At 33.0% G+C, this 23,916-nt stretch overlaps 3 protein-coding genes across 7 annotated transcripts; 2 read left to right on the top strand and 1 right to left on the bottom strand.

Moving 5' to 3' along the window:
* Window positions 1–531: 531 nt before the first annotated feature.
* On the bottom strand, window positions 532–2,694 carry LOC138940657 (enoyl-CoA hydratase domain-containing protein 3, mitochondrial). The gene is made up of 6 exons (XM_070309768.1): window positions 2,506–2,694; window positions 2,010–2,075; window positions 1,576–1,749; window positions 1,312–1,499; window positions 984–1,144; window positions 532–907 (listed from the first exon to the last, which is right to left on the bottom strand). The coding sequence occupies exons 1-6, from the start codon at window positions 2,554–2,556 to the stop codon at window positions 678–680; spliced, it is 870 nt and encodes a 289-aa protein (XP_070165869.1). The 5' UTR covers window positions 2,557–2,694; the 3' UTR covers window positions 532–677.
* A 970-nt stretch (window positions 2,695–3,664) lies between these two features.
* On the top strand, window positions 3,665–16,734 carry LOC138940589 (serine-rich adhesin for platelets). 4 transcript variants are annotated; one of them, XM_070309637.1, is made up of 7 exons: window positions 3,665–3,705; window positions 8,054–8,331; window positions 8,549–8,940; window positions 9,141–9,218; window positions 12,687–12,770; window positions 13,415–14,332; window positions 14,722–16,734. In XM_070309637.1, exons 1-7 carry the CDS (start codon window positions 3,690–3,692, stop codon window positions 14,924–14,926), a joined length of 1,971 nt encoding a protein of 656 aa, XP_070165738.1. In that variant the 5' UTR covers window positions 3,665–3,689; the 3' UTR covers window positions 14,927–16,734. The 4 variants fall into 4 exon arrangements, with proteins under 4 accessions (XP_070165738.1, XP_070165720.1, XP_070165710.1 ...); XM_070309619.1 differs by lacking the exon at window positions 3,665–3,705 and adding an exon at window positions 4,603–4,938 and having other exon boundaries at window positions 14,755–16,734; XM_070309609.1 differs by lacking the exon at window positions 3,665–3,705 and adding an exon at window positions 4,605–4,938.
* A 162-nt stretch (window positions 16,735–16,896) lies between these two features.
* Window positions 16,897–22,820, top strand: LOC138940608 (succinate dehydrogenase [ubiquinone] flavoprotein subunit, mitochondrial). 2 transcript variants are annotated; one of them, XM_070309651.1, is made up of 12 exons: window positions 16,897–17,097; window positions 17,173–17,277; window positions 17,679–17,988; window positions 18,132–18,418; window positions 18,818–18,956; window positions 19,056–19,224; window positions 19,738–19,933; window positions 20,207–20,404; window positions 20,804–20,998; window positions 21,444–21,587; window positions 21,799–21,909; window positions 22,263–22,820. In XM_070309651.1, exons 1-12 carry the CDS (start codon window positions 17,050–17,052, stop codon window positions 22,347–22,349), a joined length of 1,989 nt encoding a protein of 662 aa, XP_070165752.1. In that variant the 5' UTR covers window positions 16,897–17,049; the 3' UTR covers window positions 22,350–22,820. The 2 variants fall into 2 exon arrangements, with proteins under 2 accessions (XP_070165752.1, XP_070165761.1); XM_070309660.1 differs by lacking the exon at window positions 20,804–20,998.
* Window positions 22,821–23,916: the final 1,096 nt, after the last annotated feature.

The raw sequence follows: 23,916 nt of genomic DNA, 5'->3' as shown, positions 1-23,916 counted from the left end.
GGTTATCTCATGAGAGATACATTGTTTTTTGAAATCAGAATTGCACGTGACAACAATTTTATTCGTTTTAATTATATTACATAAGATTTAATCTGATCTCGTGCAATTCATTGTCAGCTATTTCAAAACCAAGCAAACAATAACAATCGATAAATTCAATTGAGAATATTGTTTATAGATTCAGATTCCGTCAAGTCTTTCAAAATATAACAGCATTTTCTTCGAAAAATTGTACAATATTCAAATATTTACGATCTTAAGTAGCGGAAGATTTTGGAATTATCATAAAATAAAAACTTCTAAATAATTTTTTTAAGAATAATTTGACAGTCACTTTTGTTAAAAATTAACTTTGATTTATATTGCTTAATTATCATATCTAGATTCACATTCTATGTATGATTAGTAAACCAGATTAAGAATATTACTGATTTAAAAGGATGTAATATACGAAACATATTTCTTTCAAAAAATTTATATTATTAAAATATTAAAATTATATTCTTACATAAAAAAAATACATGACTGATCAATCGTAAAAAATCTCGTGTATAAAGAGATGTTATATTAAGTATGATAGTTCTCGTAATCTGTTTTTGATGAAAGAAAAAAATACAAACGATAAAGTTGCGCATAATATTATGAATCAATGTTATATTACGTCAATATTGACATAATTAATTCTTCTCGTAATCATGTGACCAATCCGGCTTTCTTTTTTCTAAAAAACTTCGTATTCCTTCCTGCGCATCTTTCATCTTTAGATTGTTTACCATTTTTTCGGTGCCCAGAAAATATGCCGTCGATATATCAAGATCTATTTGCTCGTACAAGAATGTTTTGCCAAGGTGTATGACCGAGCGACTCTTCGCATTGATAGCATCTATAATTCGGTGAACTTCCTCGTCTAAAATCAAAATAAGAAAATCACTCGGGTGTAAAATTTATTAGGTAAACGCATGCAGTAATTTATAGTAACTCACCGAGCTTGTCATTCGGCACGACTTTGCTAACGAGACCGCACTCATAAGCTTCTTTACCGGAAATAGGAAGTCCCGTGAAGAGCATATACATCGCGCTCTTCCTTGGCACATTGCGCACCAGTGGTATACCCGGAGTTGAACAAAATATCCCGAGATTTGCTCTATCGAATAATAATAATATTAATATAACGAAATAATAGAGAAATAATAGATTATTGATATAATGGAAATATAATAATTAACAGTAAATATAATGGTACTAATAAAAATAATAATTTTTACAGGATAATGGCCAAAGGGATAATGAGACAAACTATTTGCAAAATACCCTGGAGTGGAAAAAGAACTTCTTTCTGTGCACACCGCGATGTCACATGCCGCGACTAACTGACAACCAGCTGCAGCTGCTAAACCGTCCACTGCCGCGATCACCGGCACTGGGCTCTGACTAATGGCCTGCATCAGTTCGGCACAGGTTTCGAACACGTCCTTGTGGAATTTAGCGTTGATAGATGTCTAAAACGCAAGCTAATGATTTTCCTGTATAATATATGAATATAAAGAAGTCTTACGAAAGTAGAATCCTACAAACCAGTTCCTTCAGATTGTGTCCGGCGGAAAACACTTTTCCAGAGTCGGATATCAATAGAATCGATCGAAGATCCTTGTTGTCCTCGTCTCTTTTGATCTCTTTTAGCAGAATCTTTAACATCTCTAACGATAGAGAGTTACGCGAGGCAGAATCGCTTAAACGGATAATTCTGATCTGAAATAAGGTGAGGCTAATAATAGTAAAGGCAAATAATGTATATAATAAATAGAAATTATTAATATTTAAATTCTCTCCCTCTCTCTCTTGAGGTATTTTTAGTTAATAAAGATCAGATTTATATCAGAATTAATTTATATAAGAATAAGTTTGAATTGAACGTTCCTCAGAATATTAGTTTGAATTAATTCTTTAGAATAAAAAGAGATAGCATTTGTAATTAATATTTGAAGATAAATAGTATAATATTTTTTTACCCCATCTTTTTCCGTCGTCTCCACATATTTTCTTTCGGTAGATAATGTTCTTGTAATATTTATTCCCTGCATCATTCAACAACATTGAGTCATTAATAAAAATTATTGATTTTTGATGGCATTACGAAATTAGCTTGTAAAATTGCTTCTGCGCATTATTTAAATTTTAAATTGTTCCCGCGGTTTGTTTGATTCGAGTTGATTCGAACATCTTTGGGCAAGCGCGACTTTTGAGAGAGATTTTACTTGGCGTTACAAAGACTTCGTATCGTTTGATTCAAACACTTCGAAGTATTTGTAATATCAAGTGGAATATATTCGTTGCGAACAAAATAGAAATACAATCTTGTAACACGCGGAGCGATATATATGTAGTCACAAATAATCACATTTATCAATCAACACACATACACAACTGTTATATATTTATACAGTATAAATTATTAAATTAAGCATACATATAATAATATATATATATAATTAAAGCATGAAATACCTGAGAAACAGTGGGACCATTTTTCATCAAGAATCTCCAGATGGCTATCATTTTGTTACGATGTTATATCTTATTCCATCTAAAAGATTTAAGTCAATCAAATAAATGTATCGGGCATTTGAAATTTGATGCCGATATACATTAATGTCACTTAGTCCACAAAGCATAATAAAGTGGTTATCGTATGAAGGTTAAATATCATTATGATGATAAGTGACGTATTATTTAGGCCGTGTTCCAAAATTCACTGCCAGTACTGAAAATCTATAATTCATGTAACGCATATTATAGATTGCCAGTATTGGCAGTGATTTTTGGAACACAGCCAATGTCATAAGCCCGCGAAATTTCAAACGAAGAAATCTCTTAAAATAATGTTACCAATAAAATTTTAATGATAAAAGTAGTAAAATATTGTACGATGGAAATGACAGAAATAATGCTTTAAACGCTATAATAAGAAAGATTTTAAAATTTCATTAAAATATAAAATTTAATATATGCGTTTTATATACATATATATTTAATATATTTAAATATTTTATGTTTTTAAGAATTTCAATAATTATGGAGAAATGTTTATTATTACATTTATTGTAATTCTTCTTAAACGTGTCCAAAATTTCTTGCGATTTCATAAAATGCAACATAGTGCAGTTAACAAATATAAATGTATTATGTTACCGCGTTTAGGTGCGAATGTTGTGACAAAAACAGCTTAAACGCACATCTTTGAATGACAAATATGAAAATGTGACATTTAGCATGTGGTACATATTCATTTTAGACAAAAGTCCAAAAAGGGATATGTATAAGAACGGATTTAAATTGGCGTGTTGATAATAATCTTAAATTAAAAGTCAAAATAATAGATGAGAGATATGTATTCTCCGATTAATCGTGAATTAATTTTCTTAATTTTAAAAGCGTACAATTTATATAACATACGTAATGTGTATTTTGAAGATCAAAAGCAAATTTGGAAACTTTTTCACGTGTCTTTTTTAATTTTTTAATTTTACATAAAAGAGAGTATAACAATTCCTTTATATTTCAGATTTAAATGGAGAATATTGCAAAAAGATTGAAAAAAGTATATGATCCCTACTTCAAACTTTGGAGAAGAGCTCGATAACGCACGGTGTGCGTTCCCATAACGACCAGTGTTTCCCTTAACGACTAACATGGCTGAAGCTGAGGGTAAGTAAATCCGAGTGTGCATCGTCGCGTGTATATTTACAACAGTGAACGACAATACGACGAGAGATCCTCGGTCCCGCTTACTCCGCGACTTTTCCCGTCATCATCGTCGTCGTCCGTTTCCGGCGCACTCTTTCCACGGATCCCGTCTATTCTAATTATAGGATAAACAACGTGACCGCGGTCACCGGCGCACAGTTACAAGAAATATTACAGGAAACTATCTCAGCGCAGAAGCTATCGACCTCTATTTCGTAATAGAAAGCGACTTTAGGACGGATTTTGAAAGTGCACGTGGAGAACGGAGGCGAGAAGTATATATACATGTGGTAGATAATCACTATACGCATATGGTTTTAATAACTTGTTACATATTTGCAATTGCTTCTTTTCGTTCAAATTGATTTAATAATTATTTAGAAGAAAAATTAAAACATAAACATGATAAAAATTTGCTTTTTCTTTTAATTTAATTGCTGAAAAAATTTATATTATATTTTATCGTATATAGAGTAAAGTGTGTAGTCGTTACGATTACTGATAGTAATCGTAACAAGAGTTGCAGAAAAATGGAATAGTACAAAGAAAATTGTATGTCGAGAATTTTTGTATATAAAAATTGTTATTAAAATTTAATTTAACTTATCTATCAATTATAAAGTGTCTATATTAAATATTCGCGTTGTCAACTGAAAAATAGCGATTTTTTAAATTTTAATTCATATTTCACAAGCATGGCACTCACTCTTAAATTTGCATCTTTATATAGGAATAATAAAATTTAGGCTAAAAATGTGTTTTGATATAGTATATAATTTTTTTATTAAAAATGGAAGAGATTGAATAATATTATTCTTTTACAATATACTACTTTGCGATATTTATTCTATTGCACTGCGGTTGTGTATTAAAGAAAGGAAACGAAATTCACACTTTGTGAGACGGCGATGGGACTGAAAATAAACCTCCGTCGCGATTACAACGGTTGTAAGAGCGTCGCTCTTACTAGAGCCGGCTTGACTCGCGCAGCCTCTCAGTCGGTGTCTTGATGTGCTCGCAATCAGATGCTTTGTTGCGTCCCGAAGAGTCTCGCGGACGGAGATCCGTTCCACGACGAGCCCCCGTCCTATGATGAGGCCCCGTTCCACGACGAGATTCTGTTTCACGACGAAACTCCGAATAAGACGCCAATATCTATCTGCAAAACATGGGTCGAACTATATTCTGAGGAAGGTGAGCCCAATTCGTAAATTCGTCGTCGAACATCGTTTCACAGTATCGTTATTTTCTAATCACCGGATTATTAAATTATATAATTTGTGTTCGAATCTTGTAAAAATCGGCGAATTAAAAAGAATAAAAATATTTTGTGCTTATTCTGGTCTCATAGTCTCACAAAGTGTATTTCGTGAGAAAAAATGAAGAATTAGCAGGGCTAATGGCACATATGGTTTGAAAGAATGTTAAAGTGTAAGTTTTAATGAGTGTCAAGTATATTTAACACAGACGAAATTTTCTTGTGAAATTTAATATAGTTTAGAATTTCTGAAATTACAAAGTTTGCTTTGTGCTATGTTCAGTATTATTATATATTCAGATCGCCATATCTACACATGTTTGTTTACGTTTGGACAGTACATACACATACCATTGAATTTACTTTCCAAACCAAAATAAAATAAATAAATTTGATTAGATGATCACATCATCGTACAATTACAAAGAGAGAGAGAAAAGGCATTTTTATATAAAAATATATTATTCTCCTGAAAATTCTGGACTCTACAATATAATAAAAATATAATATAATTTGCAATTATAATTTATAACATTCATATAATAACTTGCAACTTTTTCTTATATACAATTTTATATCTTCCTTTAAAAATAAATTGCGTACCCACTATTATACAGTATTCTAAATTAATAAAATAGCTTCAACAGCTTAGTACGCGATTATTATTATAGTTTTTTTAAATAAAATAATTAATCGACTTTGAAAGATTTATTTTTTGTTTCACGTTAGATAACGCTACTGAAACATTTATTTTCCTTCTTCTCACGTCTAAAAGTAGCCATAAAAATTATAATAACGCGCCTCCGCTGTGCATACTGATCAATTTACATCGACTTAGCAAATGCATTAAGAGTCCCATCGACTTTAGATGACTCGGGAAAAACGGTAATAGCTTACGTGGAAAAAACTTTGCCTGTTCTTTCTAATACGCGCGCGACTCATTTAGAAGAGCGAAACAGTCGTTTGTGGGCGTCTTTAAGTGGCTTCGACAGAATGAGATCATTTGATAGCGTCACAATGTTTGTTTTCACGTTGTCGCATGAAAAATTACCGGAGATTCTTCGTCGTCGCCCTAGCATCAGAGAAAATGCGAAGTTAAATATGAAGAAATACGAAAATTAATAATAAAATATAAAAATGAGATAAAAAGGTAATATAAATAGAACGTGTGGATTGTGAAGTTTAAAAAAGGTAGTGTTTGATAATGAGTGCGTTGCGATATAAAATGTGCACCGCGGACGAAGGCGAACACGCTGACCCACATTTCCGCCGCGCTAAACGTGGGTATCGCGTCTGGTGTTGACATTGGAGACGATAATGAGATATCATGGATTTAAGATAGTCAGCGTTAAATAATCCAAACTTTGGATGCAATAGGGAAGGAAAATAGAAGTTCAACCGCTCCGAGAATGCAGACGATAAAAAGACATATCCTCTCGCTCGAAGAAAGAATCGGAGAACGGAAGGAACGGATTCACTCTGTTCGAATAGGAAGGCGAGACTCGCGTTCTCCGCGATTGCCGAAGCACCTCGCGGGACGCCTAAAAAAGGAAACTTGCTCGTCCGTAGGCGAGAGAGCCGAGTCTCTCGCGGGGGCGACTCTCTTCGACGTCCTCGTCGGCATCGACGCCGCAGGTGTCCGCGCGATTCGCGCACCTTGGTATCGATCGCTCAATCCTTCTCTAGAATTGAGATGAGTCGAACTGTCATCGCGAAATGTCTTTCGACAAGGCTCGATTGGATGAAACTCGCGTGGGAAACACTTTGTGCAACGAGATGTGAAAAAGTGATTATCGCGCGGAAAGTTTAATTACTTCTTGTAATCTTCTGTTTGTATCATTGCGGCGTTCCATTGAAGGAATGCGACCTCTTTGCCTTCCCCAAGCTAGTGATGCAAAATGAGAAATATTGCAAGAATCTATCGATTCACGTGGTCGGAACTTACATAAGGAAATGTAGAACTTATACACTTTTAAAATTCAATGGTTTATTGATTGCCCGTTATCTCATAACGCATAGCTCATAGTAATTAGGGCGTTCTCGAGACGATCTCGTAAGAAGAAAACATTGTAGCTATCGTTGCGTAATTCCCGCGGCGATCAAAGAAAGTGCGATTTGCAATTTAGATTCCCGACACTTTCAATCACAGCAGCGTATTGTAATGCCACGAAGTTTCGCGTTTTTACAAGCGAGAATAAAAGTGAGAGTATTATAGCATCATAAATATTTAAATCATCAAAATACAAAATACAAAATACAAAAACATCAAAAATACTTAAAGAAAAAATAAAATATTTTAAGAAAGAGACAAATCATATATTAAAACATTGATTAAAATATTAATTAAAATTATAAAATATGTAATATTAAAGAATTTTTTTCAAGAAAATATTTTTAGATATTTATGTATTTTTCAAAAGAATTAATTCTTTTTTTTAAATTTATGAAATATGCCGATTTTAAGTTAGGCTTTGGCCGTGTGTAGTTTTTTAATAGTTTGTGTAATTGCGATGACAAGCACGTGTTTCGCACTTATACCATCTCGCACGTGTCTAACGCCTGCGCGCGTTGCATATCATGACGTATATCTTGTTGTCGTATTTGGCGATCTCTCGACGTGTTGTCGGCGAAAATATCGATTATTCGCGGATTTGTGGCCTTTGTCAGAATGAATAGCGATTAACAAGGGGTGAGTCACATCGAATTTTTCCATGTGACGTCGGGGACAAATTTCGCAGAATCGCATTTACGTATATATAAACTAATCACACCATAACTTTTGGTGTCCTTTGACATTTATGAAGAATAAAAAATATATAATATTTCATGAAAAAAGAAAACGCGCCTCGTTCACGTGATATTTTAATGACAGAACAAACGTGTGGAGAGAATAACGGTGGGGATAAATAAGACGCAACCGCTGACCAGGGTCGAAGTTTCCGAGCCCTTGATTCGTCTTAAAAAAAAAAAAAAAAAAAAAAAAATAGAAAATTTACTACAACTTTAAATCACGGAGATTCTTTAATCTCTGGACGGTGTAAATGGATGCAGATGCGCCGCCGCCGATTCTGCTGCCTTGCGCGATCTGCGCGCGGACATTCACGCCGCAGTCGTTGGAGAAACACGCGAGAATATGCGAACGCTCTGCCACCAAGAAACGTAAACCCTTCGACTCGGCTAAGCAGAGGATCCAGGGAACCGAGCTGGCCGAATTTATGCCTAGACAGGAGCCCCGGCGACACTATCAGGACGAAAAGACAACCAATTCCTCTTGGAAGAAGACTCACGACGATTTCTTGCGAACCATCCGGGAAGCGCGTGGCGAAGTCGTGAGTTGTTGATTGTTTCCATTGTAATTCTTTTAAAGAATTTTCTTCTTCGTAATTAAATTACAAATTAAATATAATCTCGGATGTTCACAGAGATCATTACTTTTTTAAATTACTAAAAATAATAAATTATTTCAAACAATTTGTTATATTATTTCTTATTTTGCGCTTTGTATGATAAATTCTTACATTATTTCCATACGATTTTTTCTTTCAGATGGACTCGAGCAATAAACAGTGCAATTCACTGATGTCCTCGGGCGCGCCGACTCGCGCCAACGAAAAAGGCACGTGCCCCACGTGCAATCGACAATTCGGTATCAAAGCTTACGACCGTCATGTTGCCTGGTGCAAAGACAGGATCACACAGATGCCAGTGAGTCCGGCGACGAATTTGGCGAAGGAGCGATTAGAGGCGCGCATGAAATATAAAGTACCAGTAATCAAGAATCGGCGAGCTATTAATCGAGAAAAATACAGCCCAGGCTCGTCGATGAATCAAGGTGCCAAGACGTCTGTGTCGTCGCCGGCTCTCGTCAAACCGAAAGAAAGTGTCTCGGTAACTAATGGCAATCGACAGAGTCCAATGAAGCAAAAACCAGCTGTCGTGTAAGTATGTTTCCCAAACTTTTCTTACTGAAGTTTCTTTTTGAGTTTCTTCTTTATAAAAAGAGACCAAATCATAATAATTATTAAATAGTAATAAGTATAAAAATATAATATAAAGTTTTATATATTTTATTTCCTGTTTTAAATTTACATAATTGATTTAACTCTATTATAATTTATTATATTTATTCTTCGTACAGGAAACGTCCTGGACAGCTCAAGGAATCTCCTATCTCGTCTGGACCTATAAAGTCGCGCCTCATCGATCGTACGAACAAGTAAGATTTTGATCTCTCAATCTTATTATTCTTATTTTTCAAAAGAAAAAAGTCAAAATTTATAATAGTGTATAAGATAAGATAAAGATAAGAGTAGAATATCTACAATAAACCTATATTTAGTGCCGCCCATGAGGAGAAGGGAAAAGGATGAGGCTTAAAAGCATTCTATGATAAATTATGATACAATATAAAAATAATTGAAACAATTTTCTAAAAATATTCTAATTTAATACTCGATAAAGCATAAGTATATATTTTTAAAATATTCTCCATGCAATATTTTATCTTAAAGAAAAAGATTTTAATTATTTAATTCCTCGACGACCTTCTCCTGATGATTATCAGGCGCACGTCCTTGATCCTAGTCCTTCCTTCTCCTCAGGCCAGCGGAAGATCATGACATATTGACATCGACGTCCTGCCAATCTTCTCATTTCGCTATATCCTCCCGTCGTCCTCTCCAAATTCCTGTACCTTCTACAAAATCCGGAATCAATTCAGATTCAATTTCCTTCAACGAGATCACGTCGCCTACCATCTCGTTTAGGAAACAATCTGATCGAAACGAAAAAATCTCCCAACGCGTTCCAAACGACGAAATGAGAAATCGAGAAATCTGTTCTGTCAAAATACAGAAGAATATTGTTTCTGCAAGGAGTCAAGGCCATCCGACGATCAATGATATCGCTGTGAACGATAAGACTCTAGGCATGATTGTGCAGCCTTATAAGATACACACGAATATGCAAAAGGACGATCAATTAGTAACGTGGAAGCAGATCAGTCACAAAAAGAACAATCTTCAGTGTAACGATTCTATTGTCAGTTCTAATTCCTCACAAGAATTTTCGCTGCTCGATCTCGATCGACGATATGATCGAGAAGACGAAATCAATACGATTGAAAGAAAAGATAGAACCAAAAAAGAATTTTTAATCACGAAGAACGATTTTACACAAGCCAACGATGAATTAAAAGACAGCGAGGTTGATAAACTGAGGAATGACAAGCTCGTATGGTTAAACGGAATTCAGAATCTGAATCAGACTTATTTGATAAAAGACTCGGAGGATATATATAATGAACCACTGGAGATTCTTCACAGTAAATGGAAGCCGATTAAGCACAGCCCTCGTGTAGAGTTTTACTTCAAGGATATAGAAAACGAAAACGAAATTAATAAAACAAAATTGGACAGGAAAACTATAGCGAGTGACGAAGAAATTAGAACTGCGAAACAAGAGTTAAAAATGAGTATTGAAAATAAAGAAGATACTAGGGCCAAAGTAATGGAGCATAAAGTGAAAAAATTGAAAACAGATAGCGAAGATAGAAAAGATAATTGGAAAGTGAACGATAAAGAGGTTGAAATGATAGAATACAAAATAAAAAAATTAAATATCGATATTGGAAATAAAGATAATCGAAGGCCGATCGATGAAGAGAATAAAATTGCAGATTGCGATGTTAAGAAACTAGAAGTAAATATCAAAGATAAAAAAGATTTTCAGAAAATGGATGTTATAGACATTGCAGAACTCGATAAATTAAGTGTGAATAAAGAAGATAAAAAAGATAAACAGATAGTGATAGATAATGGACTTATTGAAAATATTAAATATACTGTAATGGAAGAAGACGAGCAAAATTCATCGGATTTTGATACACATATTCAATTTTCGCAGGATGCGAAGGAATCTTTTAATAAATCGAAGGTGAGTTCCATTGACAGTAATAACGATTTTATTTTGAATCTTCTTCAAAACTTCTTTGAAACTTCTTTCTTGGAATATGACGATCCAACGCTTCATATCAACAATAAAAATAGTCTAACATTTTCAGACATCTTTATTAATAATCATACTGAAGATGATTTAAATCTTAAAAATAAAATGTTACAATACGAAAGCGATACATGTTGCAATTTACTGAAGTTACAGGAAAACGCTTCAGCTTTCATATGCAATCAATCTGATATAAATAATATGATGTCTTTAAATAGTAGTAACCAAGCTGATCCTGAAGATGAAATGCTATCGTGCCAAAGTAATGTAATATATCCAGCTATTAGTCTAGAAAAAAATTCTATAAAGAATATTGAAGAAACTGAAATAAATGACGAAATATGCGAGAATGATTTAATTTTTTTCTATAATAAGAACTCTGAGAGAAATTTAAAAGAATTAAACTCTGAAATATCGCTTTCACAAAATTCGGAAATACTTGCTAATGAATCAAATGCATGCATAAGTAATATATCTCTACAAGTTAAAGTTAACAAACAACGCCAAGAACAATTCTTCGATTCCGATAATTTTGAGAATATTGAGGATTGCTTGAAAAATAGGAAAACAGATTTTAATGTAGATATAGACAGACAATCGAATAATAAATCAAGCCGCTCGATTATTCAAATGGAAATTACGACAAGCGAAGGTTTACGCAAGAGAAACGTAGACAACGAAGAATTTAATTATGGCGGCGATAATATCGTGTTTGTCAGAGAACATAACATGCGAGGCGCTGATGATTTAGTGTCATCAGTCACGTTGAAGGACAATGTCGAGACGCAGTATCGGGACGACGAAACTTTCCTAAAAGCGAGCGTAAATTTTTCAAAAGGTGTTCCCGACTCGACTAGAAGAGCCGCGGAAGAGCATCCAGTAAATTCCGTCAAAATAAAACACAAAATCAGAGAAAGCATGAATCGTCTTCGCGGCAGCACCGATTCCTTGATATCCTCGATCGAATTTATAGATCTTGAGAACATTAGGCGGCCCAAAGCGAATTATGCTTACGAGCAAGAAAGCATAGAGATAATTCGGCCGAAACGGAACAGAGTGTTTAGAGGTCTACCCGATATAAAGAACGATTTGGCGGAAACGAGAGAAGATTCTGAAAGATCGTACTGGGAGAAAGCTTCGAAAATTTCACGAAATAGATTGATTAATCTGGATTCCATTCCCCCGAGATACAAGCTCGTTAAGAGAAATTCCAGAGTCCGTATCCTTCCTCCAGTTCCAAGTCCATCGTTGATCGAGCGAAGGTAGAAATAGAGAATAAAAAATAGTATTAAGATAGAAAATAGTACTAAGTAAAACAAAAAAAAATTATTTTTTTTGCATATCTTAATATCTTGGAATGCATTATATGCACTGTAGAATATATTAGCATTTAATTCATATATATTTTAATTTAGTGAGTATTTAATTAGTATAAAAAATTGCAATGCTGATTTTGTGCAATTGGTTAGAAATCATATTGTGATATTAATGTTTAAACAGTAGAATTTTGCAGTGAATATAAGTTTGTATAAAGTGCTATTTAATTGATAGAAGATTTGTACGGCATTATTGATTGCACTGCGAAAAAAATTATCGTATTTACAATTTTTCTTTCTTGTTATCGCACTTTGACATTTTGGTAGGACGATAGTTATGTAGTAATGTCTTAACAATATTGTAGGAAAATTGAACTGGCGACACGTCCCGCCTGGTGCAATTACGTGCGCAGAAGGCCGGACTTTAATCTTGTGCTTAAAGCTAGAACGTAAGTTCCAGAACGTGGAACCAATGACTCATGGCAGATTTCTAATATTATCTTTTATTTTATCAAAATGTATATTTGTTATTGATTTAGCTTTAGTCTAATTAATTCATTATATTAGGAGTCACTAGGATTGATGAAAACTAAATATAATACATAGCCTTTCTTGCAGAAAATTTAGAATCGATTTCTTCTTAAGGAAAATATATTTCTCAAAGCAGAATATATAATTTTTCATCACTTTTCAAATATTAAATAATTGATATTTTAATAACACTTGAATTAAAATTTTGCTAAAATGAAATTTATATCAAGTTTTAAAAGACGAAAAATATTTTATTATTTATTTTTTTACGAGTTTCTTTTTATTTTCTATTGGCTTTTGACATCTCACGAAGATATTAAAAGAAATTGATTCTAAATTTATATATAATTTTATATATAATTTATATTTAGCAAGAGCAAATTAGATCACGTTGTATCACGTGTCGCAGTTATACACGAACGTTTACTCATTACGTTTGCTTGGGAAATTGATTGGCGCACGTGTGTAAGCTTAGTAGAAGACGAAAACGCACCTCGCTGTTTTATGCAAAAATATTCCTTGTAAGAAGAAAGAAATTACACTAATCAAACTTTAATTTCAGCGGTACGAGCAAGGATTACGATCCGTTTCTGTTGGCAGAACAGCAGATGAAAGACCTGCTGTCGGATATGAGCGATCAGTCCATGACGGGGAGCCCCAAACTCCAACAAACTCACGACAATCTATATCCTCTCTCTCATTCCTCCGCCTTTGTAAAATATCCTATTTCTCACAAGAGATCGTCTCTGATAGAGCCTCCTATTGAGTTTGACGATGTTGCATCCGACTTTTCGAGCGATTCCACCGAGACCAATTCGATCTCGCGCGAGATCTTCCTTTCGAAGCCCGTTCTCAGGAATAAGGATATAACGGATGTTGCGAGCCTAAAGCCCGTCAAGGAATTGAGCAGACGAGTCATAATCGATAAATCAAAAGCATTGGGCGTCGACGAGCGCCGCGGCGTCGTCGGCAGCGCCGACAGATCACGCAAGATTTTTGACAAGGTGACGCCAATGGTCACGAAATCGTTGATTGATCGGTCCAACTCGATTCGAGTCTCGTCCGCGCCCAGAACCAATTCAGGGTTCGTCAGAAAGATCTCGAACGATATCAGGAAGGTCCAGGATTCCACGATAACCGAGGATCAGTCGTTGTCAAGGTCGTCAGATCAGAGTCTCAATCAGAGCAATAACAATTATTCGTCCCTGTCCGGCAGCAACCTAAGCCTCAACTCAATTATTTCCTCCTCGGAGTTAGACGTCAAGCGATCGAACTCAATGTTCGACGAGCTGATGACGTGCTTCAAGGAGGATGAATTTAATCTGAGATCCTTCCTCAATAATGACTCCTTCGACCTATCCAGCTCCGGCGGTGATAGGCAGCGGAATGGCAGCCTGATCAGTGATGGGGAACTGTCTTCACCTGATAGCTACAAGCCGCGAGATCACAGCAAGCTCAGCAACGACTCCGCGTACAGCAGGTTGGTCTTTAGCAGCGTTGCATTTTAAAATTGTTTTTCATATGATAGATTTAGAACTTCATCGATTTAACAGTTAATAATTTAGAAAAATTAAAGATTGTAAAAAAGAATAAAATTTATTACAAATTTATATAAAAAGAAAACTATTAATTGTAATTTCTTATCATATTTTTTATCTTAAATTTATCTTATACTTGATATAATAAACTTTCTCTTACTTGATGAAACAAAGAAAATTTTTTCTTATAGATTTCAAAAATTTGATGCTTGCACTTTGAAAATTTAGCAATTGTAATTTTTAATCATCGCTAATGTAATCACGCTCATCTATCATCTGCGTTCTTCGTATTCGCGCGTGCTTAAAATCCAGTTCAATGTTTGCCCTTTAGTTTAAATCGCAAATATTCACACCATGGACGCAGCACCAACGACGTGATCGGTCGTCTCGATGAGGACGTGCCTAGAAATGAGACATCGCCGACTCAGACGACGATCAAATGCAAGCTGTCCAAATTCTGCCACGAGTGCGGTCAGCGATTTCCGGAAACTGCCAAGTTTTGCTGCGAATGCGGCGTCAGAAGGCTTGCGTTATGAAACGCATTATTATTCTTCGAGTATTATCACCATTGTATCGATCTTGATATTAAGAAGTGAAACAAAGATATCAACGTAAAAATATTCTTTCGAGAGAATAATATATTACAATTGTTTATTTCGAAAGCATCTTTTTAAGGGTGAGAATAGTCCAAAAATATTTTCTGTAAGAAGAGTATATTGATTTGCAATTTTGAAACAATCTTTTTTACGAGATTGAAAATGTTTTCTGAAATAATTCTTTGATAGTGAGACAATATGGATTAATTTTCTTATCATGATGGTATGTAGAATGGTATATTATTCAGGTGGCTTTCGAAAAATCTTAGAGTTTTAAATATCTTTCATGAATTTTGTAAGATAGCATTTTTACCGCCGAAGAATTTTTTTATCTCTGCTTTAGTTTGCTTTCTATGATGCGTCGATTTACTCGCTGTATTTGTGTAGTCTAGTAATATACAATATATATTTGATAAGAGTTTTTTTTGTCACAAACAAAAATATACAATATATACACATATCGAGAGTCGCTGAGCGATCGCGGAAACAGTCCTTTTTTTCTACAAATTCATAAGTGCGACTTTTTGATAAAGATTTTATACGAATGAAGAGAGAAACAAGAAGTATATTTTCTGTTGAAAATAGGAGAGTTAAAAAGGGATTGATAGAAATTGATTTGTAAAAGCATAAATGTGTGAAAACTTCAATATTATTGTATTTAATTTTTATTTAATTTTAATTTCTGTGAGAGATAATCAGATGAAATCGATGAAATACGACACAACTTATTCGGAATTAATGTAACAAAATAAATTTTCTTACATTTTGCATTCGATATAATTATTTTACATGTATTTCTAAATAAAAATAGGAAAATAATTTTTTACTTTCGAATCTCAGGCGCGTTTAATTCTGTAAAAAATAAATTTCTATCAACTTGTTTAATTCACCTTTCACCTTTACAGGGCTCTTGTACCGCATGTCGTATATGTAACGAGGTCGATCGTAGCATAAGATTAGGAGATAGTGATTAGATGAGTTGCCAGTTTCAGCTTCGCTCAATTAACGAGTCAACTAACGAGCAAAAATAAATGTGAAGTACGAAGTGCGAGATACGTTTGAACCATTAATCCTAATAAAGATAGACTTCTCGATTGTTATGAGAAAAAAGAAGATTAATTACAATTAAATTAAAGGTATGCACCATTAAAACGCACAGTCGATCTAACTATCATATCAAGTGGATCTTATTTATTTTTTAGTAAAAAAGCATATATTGTATTATTTATTACATATGTATGTTGAAAATATAATTTAATATAGAAAGAATATCTCGGAAAATAGACAGAAAGTGTGTCCCGATAAATAAAGAGAAAGGGATGATCCATTTCTGATTAAATTTTTGCTACAGAAAAAAGACAACAAATTTGAGAAAGTCTCGTCAATTCTTCATTTTTTTATGTTCATTTCGTCAAATATCTTAATTTTTTAAGATGAGAAAAAGCGCAGAAAATATCTCCCCCGGTTAGTTATGATTATAAGGTGAGAAAACAGATTTAATAACGATTATATATTGTCATACTAATTATTTGTAACAATTCTAATAAGAGTAATTTGTTAAAAATATCGTTCGCTTTCTGGTTTTCATAAAATATAACCAATTAATTACCAAAGAGTAACAATGCGAGAGAGATGAACGTTTGACAAAACTGACATGGTCGTCTAATTTGAAGAACGTGTATTGAATTAATTGTATGCAATCGATATAATGTATACGTCTCAAACTGTATTTTTGCAAGTGCAATAAACCGATGCTTGTACAAATTTAATAGTTTTAGTCTTTGAGTTATGTGAAAAAGAACTTGTATAAAATCTCCACTTTTTCCTCCAATTTTATGCAGAATAAGAGAGAAAATTGTTTATAAAAAGAATTGTAAATATAAATGACAGATTTTATGTAAAAATATGTTGTTATATGTACATTGAAAATATTTTGTGTATATTTAAATATTTTTCTCTCATTTGTTTTATTATTTTGACAAATGAGAGCAGAAACTGAAAGAGCTTTATTAATCATGACAACTTTGTTAAAGCGCATCCGAACCTAGAAAATATTTGCAAGGATGTTGCATCGGTTGGTCAGTCGACTAATACAATCACGTGGAATATTTGTAAGGACTCAATAATATTAAACGCATTTTATTTTTAATTTTATTTTATTTAAAGTAAATATTAATCTTTTCCAGAAATTTCCGAGACAATCTCATGCGACGATCAGAAATTTGCGAAGCTTTCATGTCAATGTTAGTCCAGCGGAAAAGGCAAAGTGCGGTGTGGACAATAGCAGGAGTGTAAAAGCATTTAAACATATATTTTATTAATGTTATTAAAATTTATATTAATTTATATTAAAATTAGTATATATAAATTAAATAATAATCAAATATCCCTATGAATTAAACAGAAAAGTATGTGCAAATCAACCACGCAAATCTTTTTCCCCGTAATATTTTCTTCTCATCTAATATGATTATATATTATAAATTCCTAAAAATTAAAAAATAAATGAAATTATTGTATGTATATTCAAAAATATTTATAAAGTTAATCTTACATTTTCTCTCTATTTTTTAATTTTGATTAAAGATTTTTCTTAACACAATGAATTATATTTTACTAATGTGACTTGGGCTATTCTGCATTCTTCAATTAATATATTTAGTTGCTAATTTATCTGTATACTAATTTGCAGAACTATCCTCTGATAGATCATTGCTACGACGTGGTGATAGTAGGAGCAGGAGGCGCAGGATTAAGAGCGGCCTTCGGTCTCGGCAATAAGGGATATCGTGTAGCGGTAATATCGAAACTATTCCCGACCAGGTCGCATACCGTCGCCGCTCAGGGTGGTATCAATGCCGCTATCGCCGAGGAGAAAGAGGACAATTGGCTCTACCACATGTATGATACCGTGAAGGGATCCGACTGGCTGGGTGATCAGGATGCTATACATTTACTCGCAAGGGAAGCGCCTCGAGCGGTCTTCGAGCTCGAAAATTACGGTATAAACGCAATAATGAAGTATCGACATAAATATAATTGTTCTACGAAGACTTATGAAGAGAAAAAATAAAGACAGAATTTAATAATTATAATTTAGAATCAATTTATACGATATTAAATAACAAAATCGTTAAATTCGTAGGTTGTCCCTTTAGTCGTACAGAAGATGGTAAAATCTATCAACGCGCTTTCGGCGGCCAGTCGTTAAAATTCGGCCAAGGTGGACAAGCTAAGCGAACCTGCGCCGTCGCTGATCGAACCGGCCATGCGGTACTTCACACCCTTTACGGGCAGAGTCTTCGCTACGAGGTGCACTATTTCATCGAGTATTTCGCTCTCGATCTGCTCATGTACGGCCGATGTTGTAAGGGGATCCTTGCGTGGGAATTGGAGACCGGTCAATTGCATAGATTCAGAGCTCATCATACGGTAAAGAAAAAATGGCAAGGTTTATATATATATATATTACAGATTTTCTTTATTATATCTGTATGTTATTATTTGATTTATAAAATATAGAAAAGAGCAATGAAAGAGAAATATATTAAATATCGTAAATATATTTTTTATATTTTATATATTTTGGGAGAGAGGCTATATATAATATAAAAATTAATAAAATTACAATTAATACAATTAATAAAATTATAATAAAATTAACATTGTCTTTTTCACTTCTCGATATAATTTGATTAATATTTATTTTGTACAATTTATATCATATTATACTTATATATATTATATTATACTATACAATTATATATTTATACTTATATTTTTTTATAATTTATATTTTATATAATGTACGCACATTATATCGCTTTACAGGTGATCGCAACGGGCGGCGCCGAAAGATGTTACTTCTCCTGCACTGCGGCGCACACCTGTACCGGTGATGGTATGGCGATCGCGTGTCGAGCAGGACTGCCGTTGCAGGACATGGAGTTCGTCCAGTTTCATCCGACCGGTAATCTCAGATTGTCTGCAAATCCGCCAACGATTTTTTTTTTTTTTTTTTTTTTATTGTCTTCTCAACTGATCTCGACGGATCTTTCTCGCGTTGCAGGCATTTATGGTAGCGGTATACTTATCACTGAGGGTAGCAGAGGAGAAGGCGGCAAACTCGTTAACTCTGACGGAGAATTCTTTATGGAGAGATACGCTCCCGTAGCTAAGGATTTAGCCTCCCGCGACGTCGTCTCGAGAGCTATGACTGTTGAAATACTGGAGGGAAGGTTGGAATAATTTTTTGTAGTTTAATTCATATTTTTTTTCTCAGTCCAAAATAGTACGATAAAAGTCATAAAACAAATATAGAAAATTTAAGGATGCTACCTTGAATAAAAGCGCAATAAGTTAGAATTACATCTGTTTTAACTTATTGTTAATAGCTAATATATTGATTCAAAAGATTTATATTAATCAAAATTTTGTAATTTTAGTGAATTGCATTTACTGAATCGTACAATAAATATATATATAAAGTATTTTTAACACTTAGTTATGTATATAAAATTTTAGGTATATAAAATAATTTTTTAAAATTTTGAATAAATTAAGAATAAGTAAACTTAAGTACATGAATAAATTTTTAGATCAAAGTTTTACTTAAGAAAAGTCTGTCACGTTTAACTTTTTATTAATTATTAATTACACTGCAATTCGTTACGCGTTACTATGTAAATCTGGCGTACATATGTTGGCAGCATATTTCCAGGAAAAATACATCAACGCATATATCTTTACAGAGGCATTGGACCAAAAAGAGATCATATTCATTTGCAATTAAATCATCTACCAGCTAAGCTGTTAAAAGAGAGACTGCCTGGAATTTCACACCTCGCCTGGGTGTTCGCCGGAGTGGACGTGACGAAGGAACCGATCCCCGTAATTCCCACGGTGCATTATAACATGGGCGGCATACCTACAAATTGGCGTGCACAAGTAAGAAATACAATAGATAGAATACACATTCGTTATTTTTATTATTATTATTATATCATCGCAGTTAACTGGCAGAAAGATACTACTCGTGTCAATTTCTTTCTGTGTTTAATATTTTATATTATTGTACTTGTTATATTGTTTAACTTGATTTTTATATTATAAACAAAAGAGTAAGTTAAATATTCGATGATCGTTTGTATAGATTAAATAAAACATATCATCGGCGTTTACGGCTGTAATTATATTTCGACGTAAATAATACGTTGTCAGGTATTAACACGAGAAAACGAGGAGGACAGACCGATCGAGGGCCTCTGGGCAGCTGGCGAGACTGCATGTGCGTCTGTTCACGGGGCTAATCGACTGGGCGCTAACAGTCTTCTGGAACTTGTGGTCTTTGGCAAAGCCATCGCCGATCAAATCGACTGTATCGCCAGACCTGGTGAACGTCACGAAGATCTATCGTCAGTAAGAAATTATAGCGCCTTTTAAGATTCTCCATAAATATACTCTTCAACTACATTTATCTCGATCGGAAATTAACTTTTAATTATTTAATAAAATACGATGTATTGTATATCAGAGCGCCTTTTCCAATATTGTATTTTATCATCTTTTGACAATTTTCTAAAGAATCTTTTTACTATATTTAAGTAATATTTTATGGCACATATACAACTCTTAATATTTTATTTGTGTAATGTTATATTTTATATTATTGTATTTTAATAACTAAATTTTTCATACAATAAAATATATTAAAAGCGCGGGAAAAAATTGCGCGTTAAAATGCTTGTTTCACGAAGATTCGCGTTTTAATGAGAATTAGCATATAAATGTTTATATCAAAGAGCGATTTGGATGCAGCTCATCGGTGAACAGTCGATTTGTCGTTTCGATGCGACCCGTTATGCGAAAGGCTGCGTACCTGTGATCGAATTGCGCGACGAGATGCAACGCACGATGCAGAGATATTGCTCGGTATTTAGGACTTGCGATATTTTGCAACGCGGATGCAGGGAAATAACCCGTCTCTTCACGTGCGATTTACCGGATTTATGCGTAAGCTGATTATACGCTACTTTTAAATTATTTATTCAGAGTATTAATTAGTAAATTTAGAAATTTAAAATATAAATAAATCAAAATTTATATAAACATAAATTTAACAACGAATAATTTCATTGGAAAGGGTACGACAGAACAAAAAAGATGTTAATACAAAATATATAAATGTATATGTAACAAATGCATTTTTTAAATATTTTAAACTCAAAAATGGAGTCAAATTCACGCGAATTTGCACATCGATATTAATTATTTAATAACTACTGCACTGTAAATGTCTATATGTAATATATAATTAACAAGTCTGGTAAATTGGGATAATTACATCGCCATATTGCATCTGACGTAACGCGTCATTATATAAGACGATCATACATACGAGAGATTTTATCTAGAGCCATAAAATACATCTGGATCGCTTTTGAACATTTTTTTTTAGGTGCAAGATCAGTCTCTCATTTGGAACACTGAGCTCGTCGAGGCCTTGGAGCTACAAAACATGATGATCGTTTGCATGCACACTGTCTACGCGGCCGAGAATCGAAAGGAATCGAGAGGCTCGCACTTCAGAGAAGATTTCAAGGTATAAGAAAGAGAATTAAATTCAAAAAAAATTTAGAATGTTATAAATTTATAGATATATAACGATATATTTTATGTATTAATGTGAAAATAAATAATACTGCACATACATACTATTTTGAATTTTTAAATATGAAATATTCACGGATTTTTAATCGATTAACATCAAGAAAGATTAATTTTCTTTATTAATTTTGAATATTTATTTCTAGGAGAGAATTGACGAGTATGACTACACAAAACCGCTCGAAGGACAAAAGAAACGACCTTACGCGGAACACTGGCGTAAGCATACGCTTACATGGGCTCAGGAGGATGGATCGGTTGGTTGAGAAACGTTCTTATATAAATCAGATTTAATTTTTTTTTACAAAAATCAATTGAGCATTTAATAAATTAATAAATTAAATAAATTAAAATTAAATCACTGTAATACATAGTATACAACATAAAATATACAAGCTGAGAGATATATAAGACATTGAAATATAATTATTAATTTCTATTAGAAATTCTATTTATCAATTAGTAGTTTATTTTTTTAATTATCATGATAACATTTTTTTATATATAACAATATTTACAAAATTAATTTGTAAAATTTGTTTTACATTTTCGAATGTTGCGATATCTTTTTTTAATAACATTTTTTTTTTTTTAAATGTTTTGTTTGCAGATTTGCATTTCTTATCGGCCTGTTATCGACACGACTCTAGATGAGAGCGAGGCTCAACATGTGCCGCCTGCAGTTCGCGCATATTGACCTGACAAATGATTAATTGCAAGCAATCGGTTATTAATTGAAATGTAACGAGAATTACGCGATTATGAATCTAATCGGCTGTCTCGTTATCACTAATGCCACATTTGAAATCAAGCATAAAATCTAAGAATTAACGAAATAGAAATCATCACAAAATTCATGAAAAATATTTCTTGTCTATAAAAATGTATTAACTTCTCATGGATAATCTAAGCACGTCCTACATTTCTCGGCGTCTCGCATGCGATAAACGTTATCTGTGACTCAGTGGCAGAATTAATTAAAGCGTTCGATTCCTGTATATCAATTAGATTTCGACGAAGAAAAAGCGAATCGAGATCGGCGTTATATTTTAGTTTTCAAAAAATATTCTTTTGAATTCCTGTGCGTTAAAGATTGATAAAGAATGATACAAAAGTAATGCAAGAATATTATACATAATAATGATCGGCATTTCCTTTTTTTTACTATTACGCGAAAAAAGCAAGCAAATATGATTCAGCGTAATTGAGTAATGTCATTGCATCTTTGAGTATGTTAGTTTCATAAGGGATGATCGTTAATCACAACCTTTTTTCATCGATAACACAATTACGATATCGTGATGATAAATGTTGAATAAATTATTTATTGAAGACATAACTTTTTTTACTGAAAGAGAGTAATAATTTATAATCATTTTATTTCTTTCTACTAGATAAGCTTATGTTATACTATATATATATATATATATATATATATATATATATATATATATATATATCTGTTTTTACATAAATCCAAAAAATATATCCGATCTGTCAGTTCGCATTAAGCGTTAATTGCATATTCGTGCAATAAATTTGTATGAATATCATTGCATAAAATATCTATAAAATATCTTACATTTTGCATAGAATATCTATAAATATCTAGAAAAAATATTGGAATATAAAATAGAAGATCAATAAAAAGTATTCTCTCTTCAGGCACTGCATACGTATCGTATGGATTAATTATAGAATACAATTGGCACACATATATAAACATATAATATATATAATAAATAAAAATTCAATAAATTTTCATTTAACGCGATAAGCAAGAGCAAGTCAGTATAAAAAATAATGCGATGTTCGAAGCCGTAAAAGAAATCGTGATAACAAAATTACTCCCACGTATAGTTTTATCTGGTTTTAGGTTCGCGCTAAAAGAGAGTTGTCGCTTCTCTCACTCACTTATTCATTGCTCTCTTTCGTTTTAATTACGTCACGATATATGCCCTTCGAATTATGCAGAATAGTCAAGAATGGTATTTGCTGTGGCTCGAATTAATCTAAAAAAGTAAATTTTATTCCATTTTATGTCATTGGGCCGTTTTTTCGTCTCTTTTTCTCTTATCAAAATTTGAAAAGACAGAAATTATGTGTTGCGGAAGAGTCTGCAGTAAAGAGAACACAGAAATCTATTAACGAATTAGAATTAACATTTTATATCAATATCTATTTTTTATTTTTCTCTTCTCTCTCTCTCTCTCTCTCTTTCTTCAATGCCGCAAATAATTACTTCTATGTCAAATTCTCTTAAA

Source organism: Polyergus mexicanus, unplaced genomic scaffold (assembly GCF_030449975.1).
Source record: "Polyergus mexicanus isolate NDT 795.1 unplaced genomic scaffold, iyPolMexi1.0 SCAF_2, whole genome shotgun sequence".
Taxonomy (NCBI): domain Eukaryota; kingdom Metazoa; phylum Arthropoda; class Insecta; order Hymenoptera; family Formicidae; genus Polyergus; species Polyergus mexicanus.
Note: the sequence above shows the minus strand (reverse complement) of the source record. Positions and strands in the feature narration are given on the sequence as shown.

What these genes read in the sequence shown, in the direction of transcription:
- LOC138940657 (XM_070309768.1), bottom strand. Translation starts at nt 2,556, where the DNA reads ATGATAGCCATCTGGAGATTCTTGATGAAAAATGGTCCCACTGTTTCT. An exon ending in ATGGTCCCACTGTTTCTCAG is followed by an intron (nt 2,076 to 2,505) that starts GTATTTCATGCT and finishes TGAATGATGCAG; the next exon opens with GGAATAAATATTACAAGAAC. An exon ending in AGTTCTTTTTCCACTCCAGG is followed by an intron (nt 1,145 to 1,311) that starts GTATTTTGCAAA and finishes ATTATTCGATAG; the next exon opens with AGCAAATCTCGGGATATTTT.
- LOC138940589 (XM_070309609.1), top strand. Translation starts at nt 4,770, where the DNA reads ATGCTTTGTTGCGTCCCGAAGAGTCTCGCGGACGGAGATCCGTTCCAC. An exon ending in CGAACTATATTCTGAGGAAG is followed by an intron (nt 4,939 to 8,053) that starts GTGAGCCCAATT and finishes AAATGGATGCAG; the next exon opens with ATGCGCCGCCGCCGATTCTG. An exon ending in AACGACTCCGCGTACAGCAG is followed by an intron (nt 14,333 to 14,721) that starts GTTGGTCTTTAG and finishes TTTGCCCTTTAG; the next exon opens with TTTAAATCGCAAATATTCAC.
- LOC138940608 (XM_070309651.1), top strand. Translation starts at nt 17,050, where the DNA reads ATGTTGCATCGGTTGGTCAGTCGACTAATACAATCACGTGGAATATTT. An exon ending in GTGTGGACAATAGCAGGAGT is followed by an intron (nt 17,278 to 17,678) that starts GTAAAAGCATTT and finishes ACTAATTTGCAG; the next exon opens with AACTATCCTCTGATAGATCA. An exon ending in GATTCAGAGCTCATCATACG is followed by an intron (nt 18,419 to 18,817) that starts GTAAAGAAAAAA and finishes ATCGCTTTACAG; the next exon opens with GTGATCGCAACGGGCGGCGC.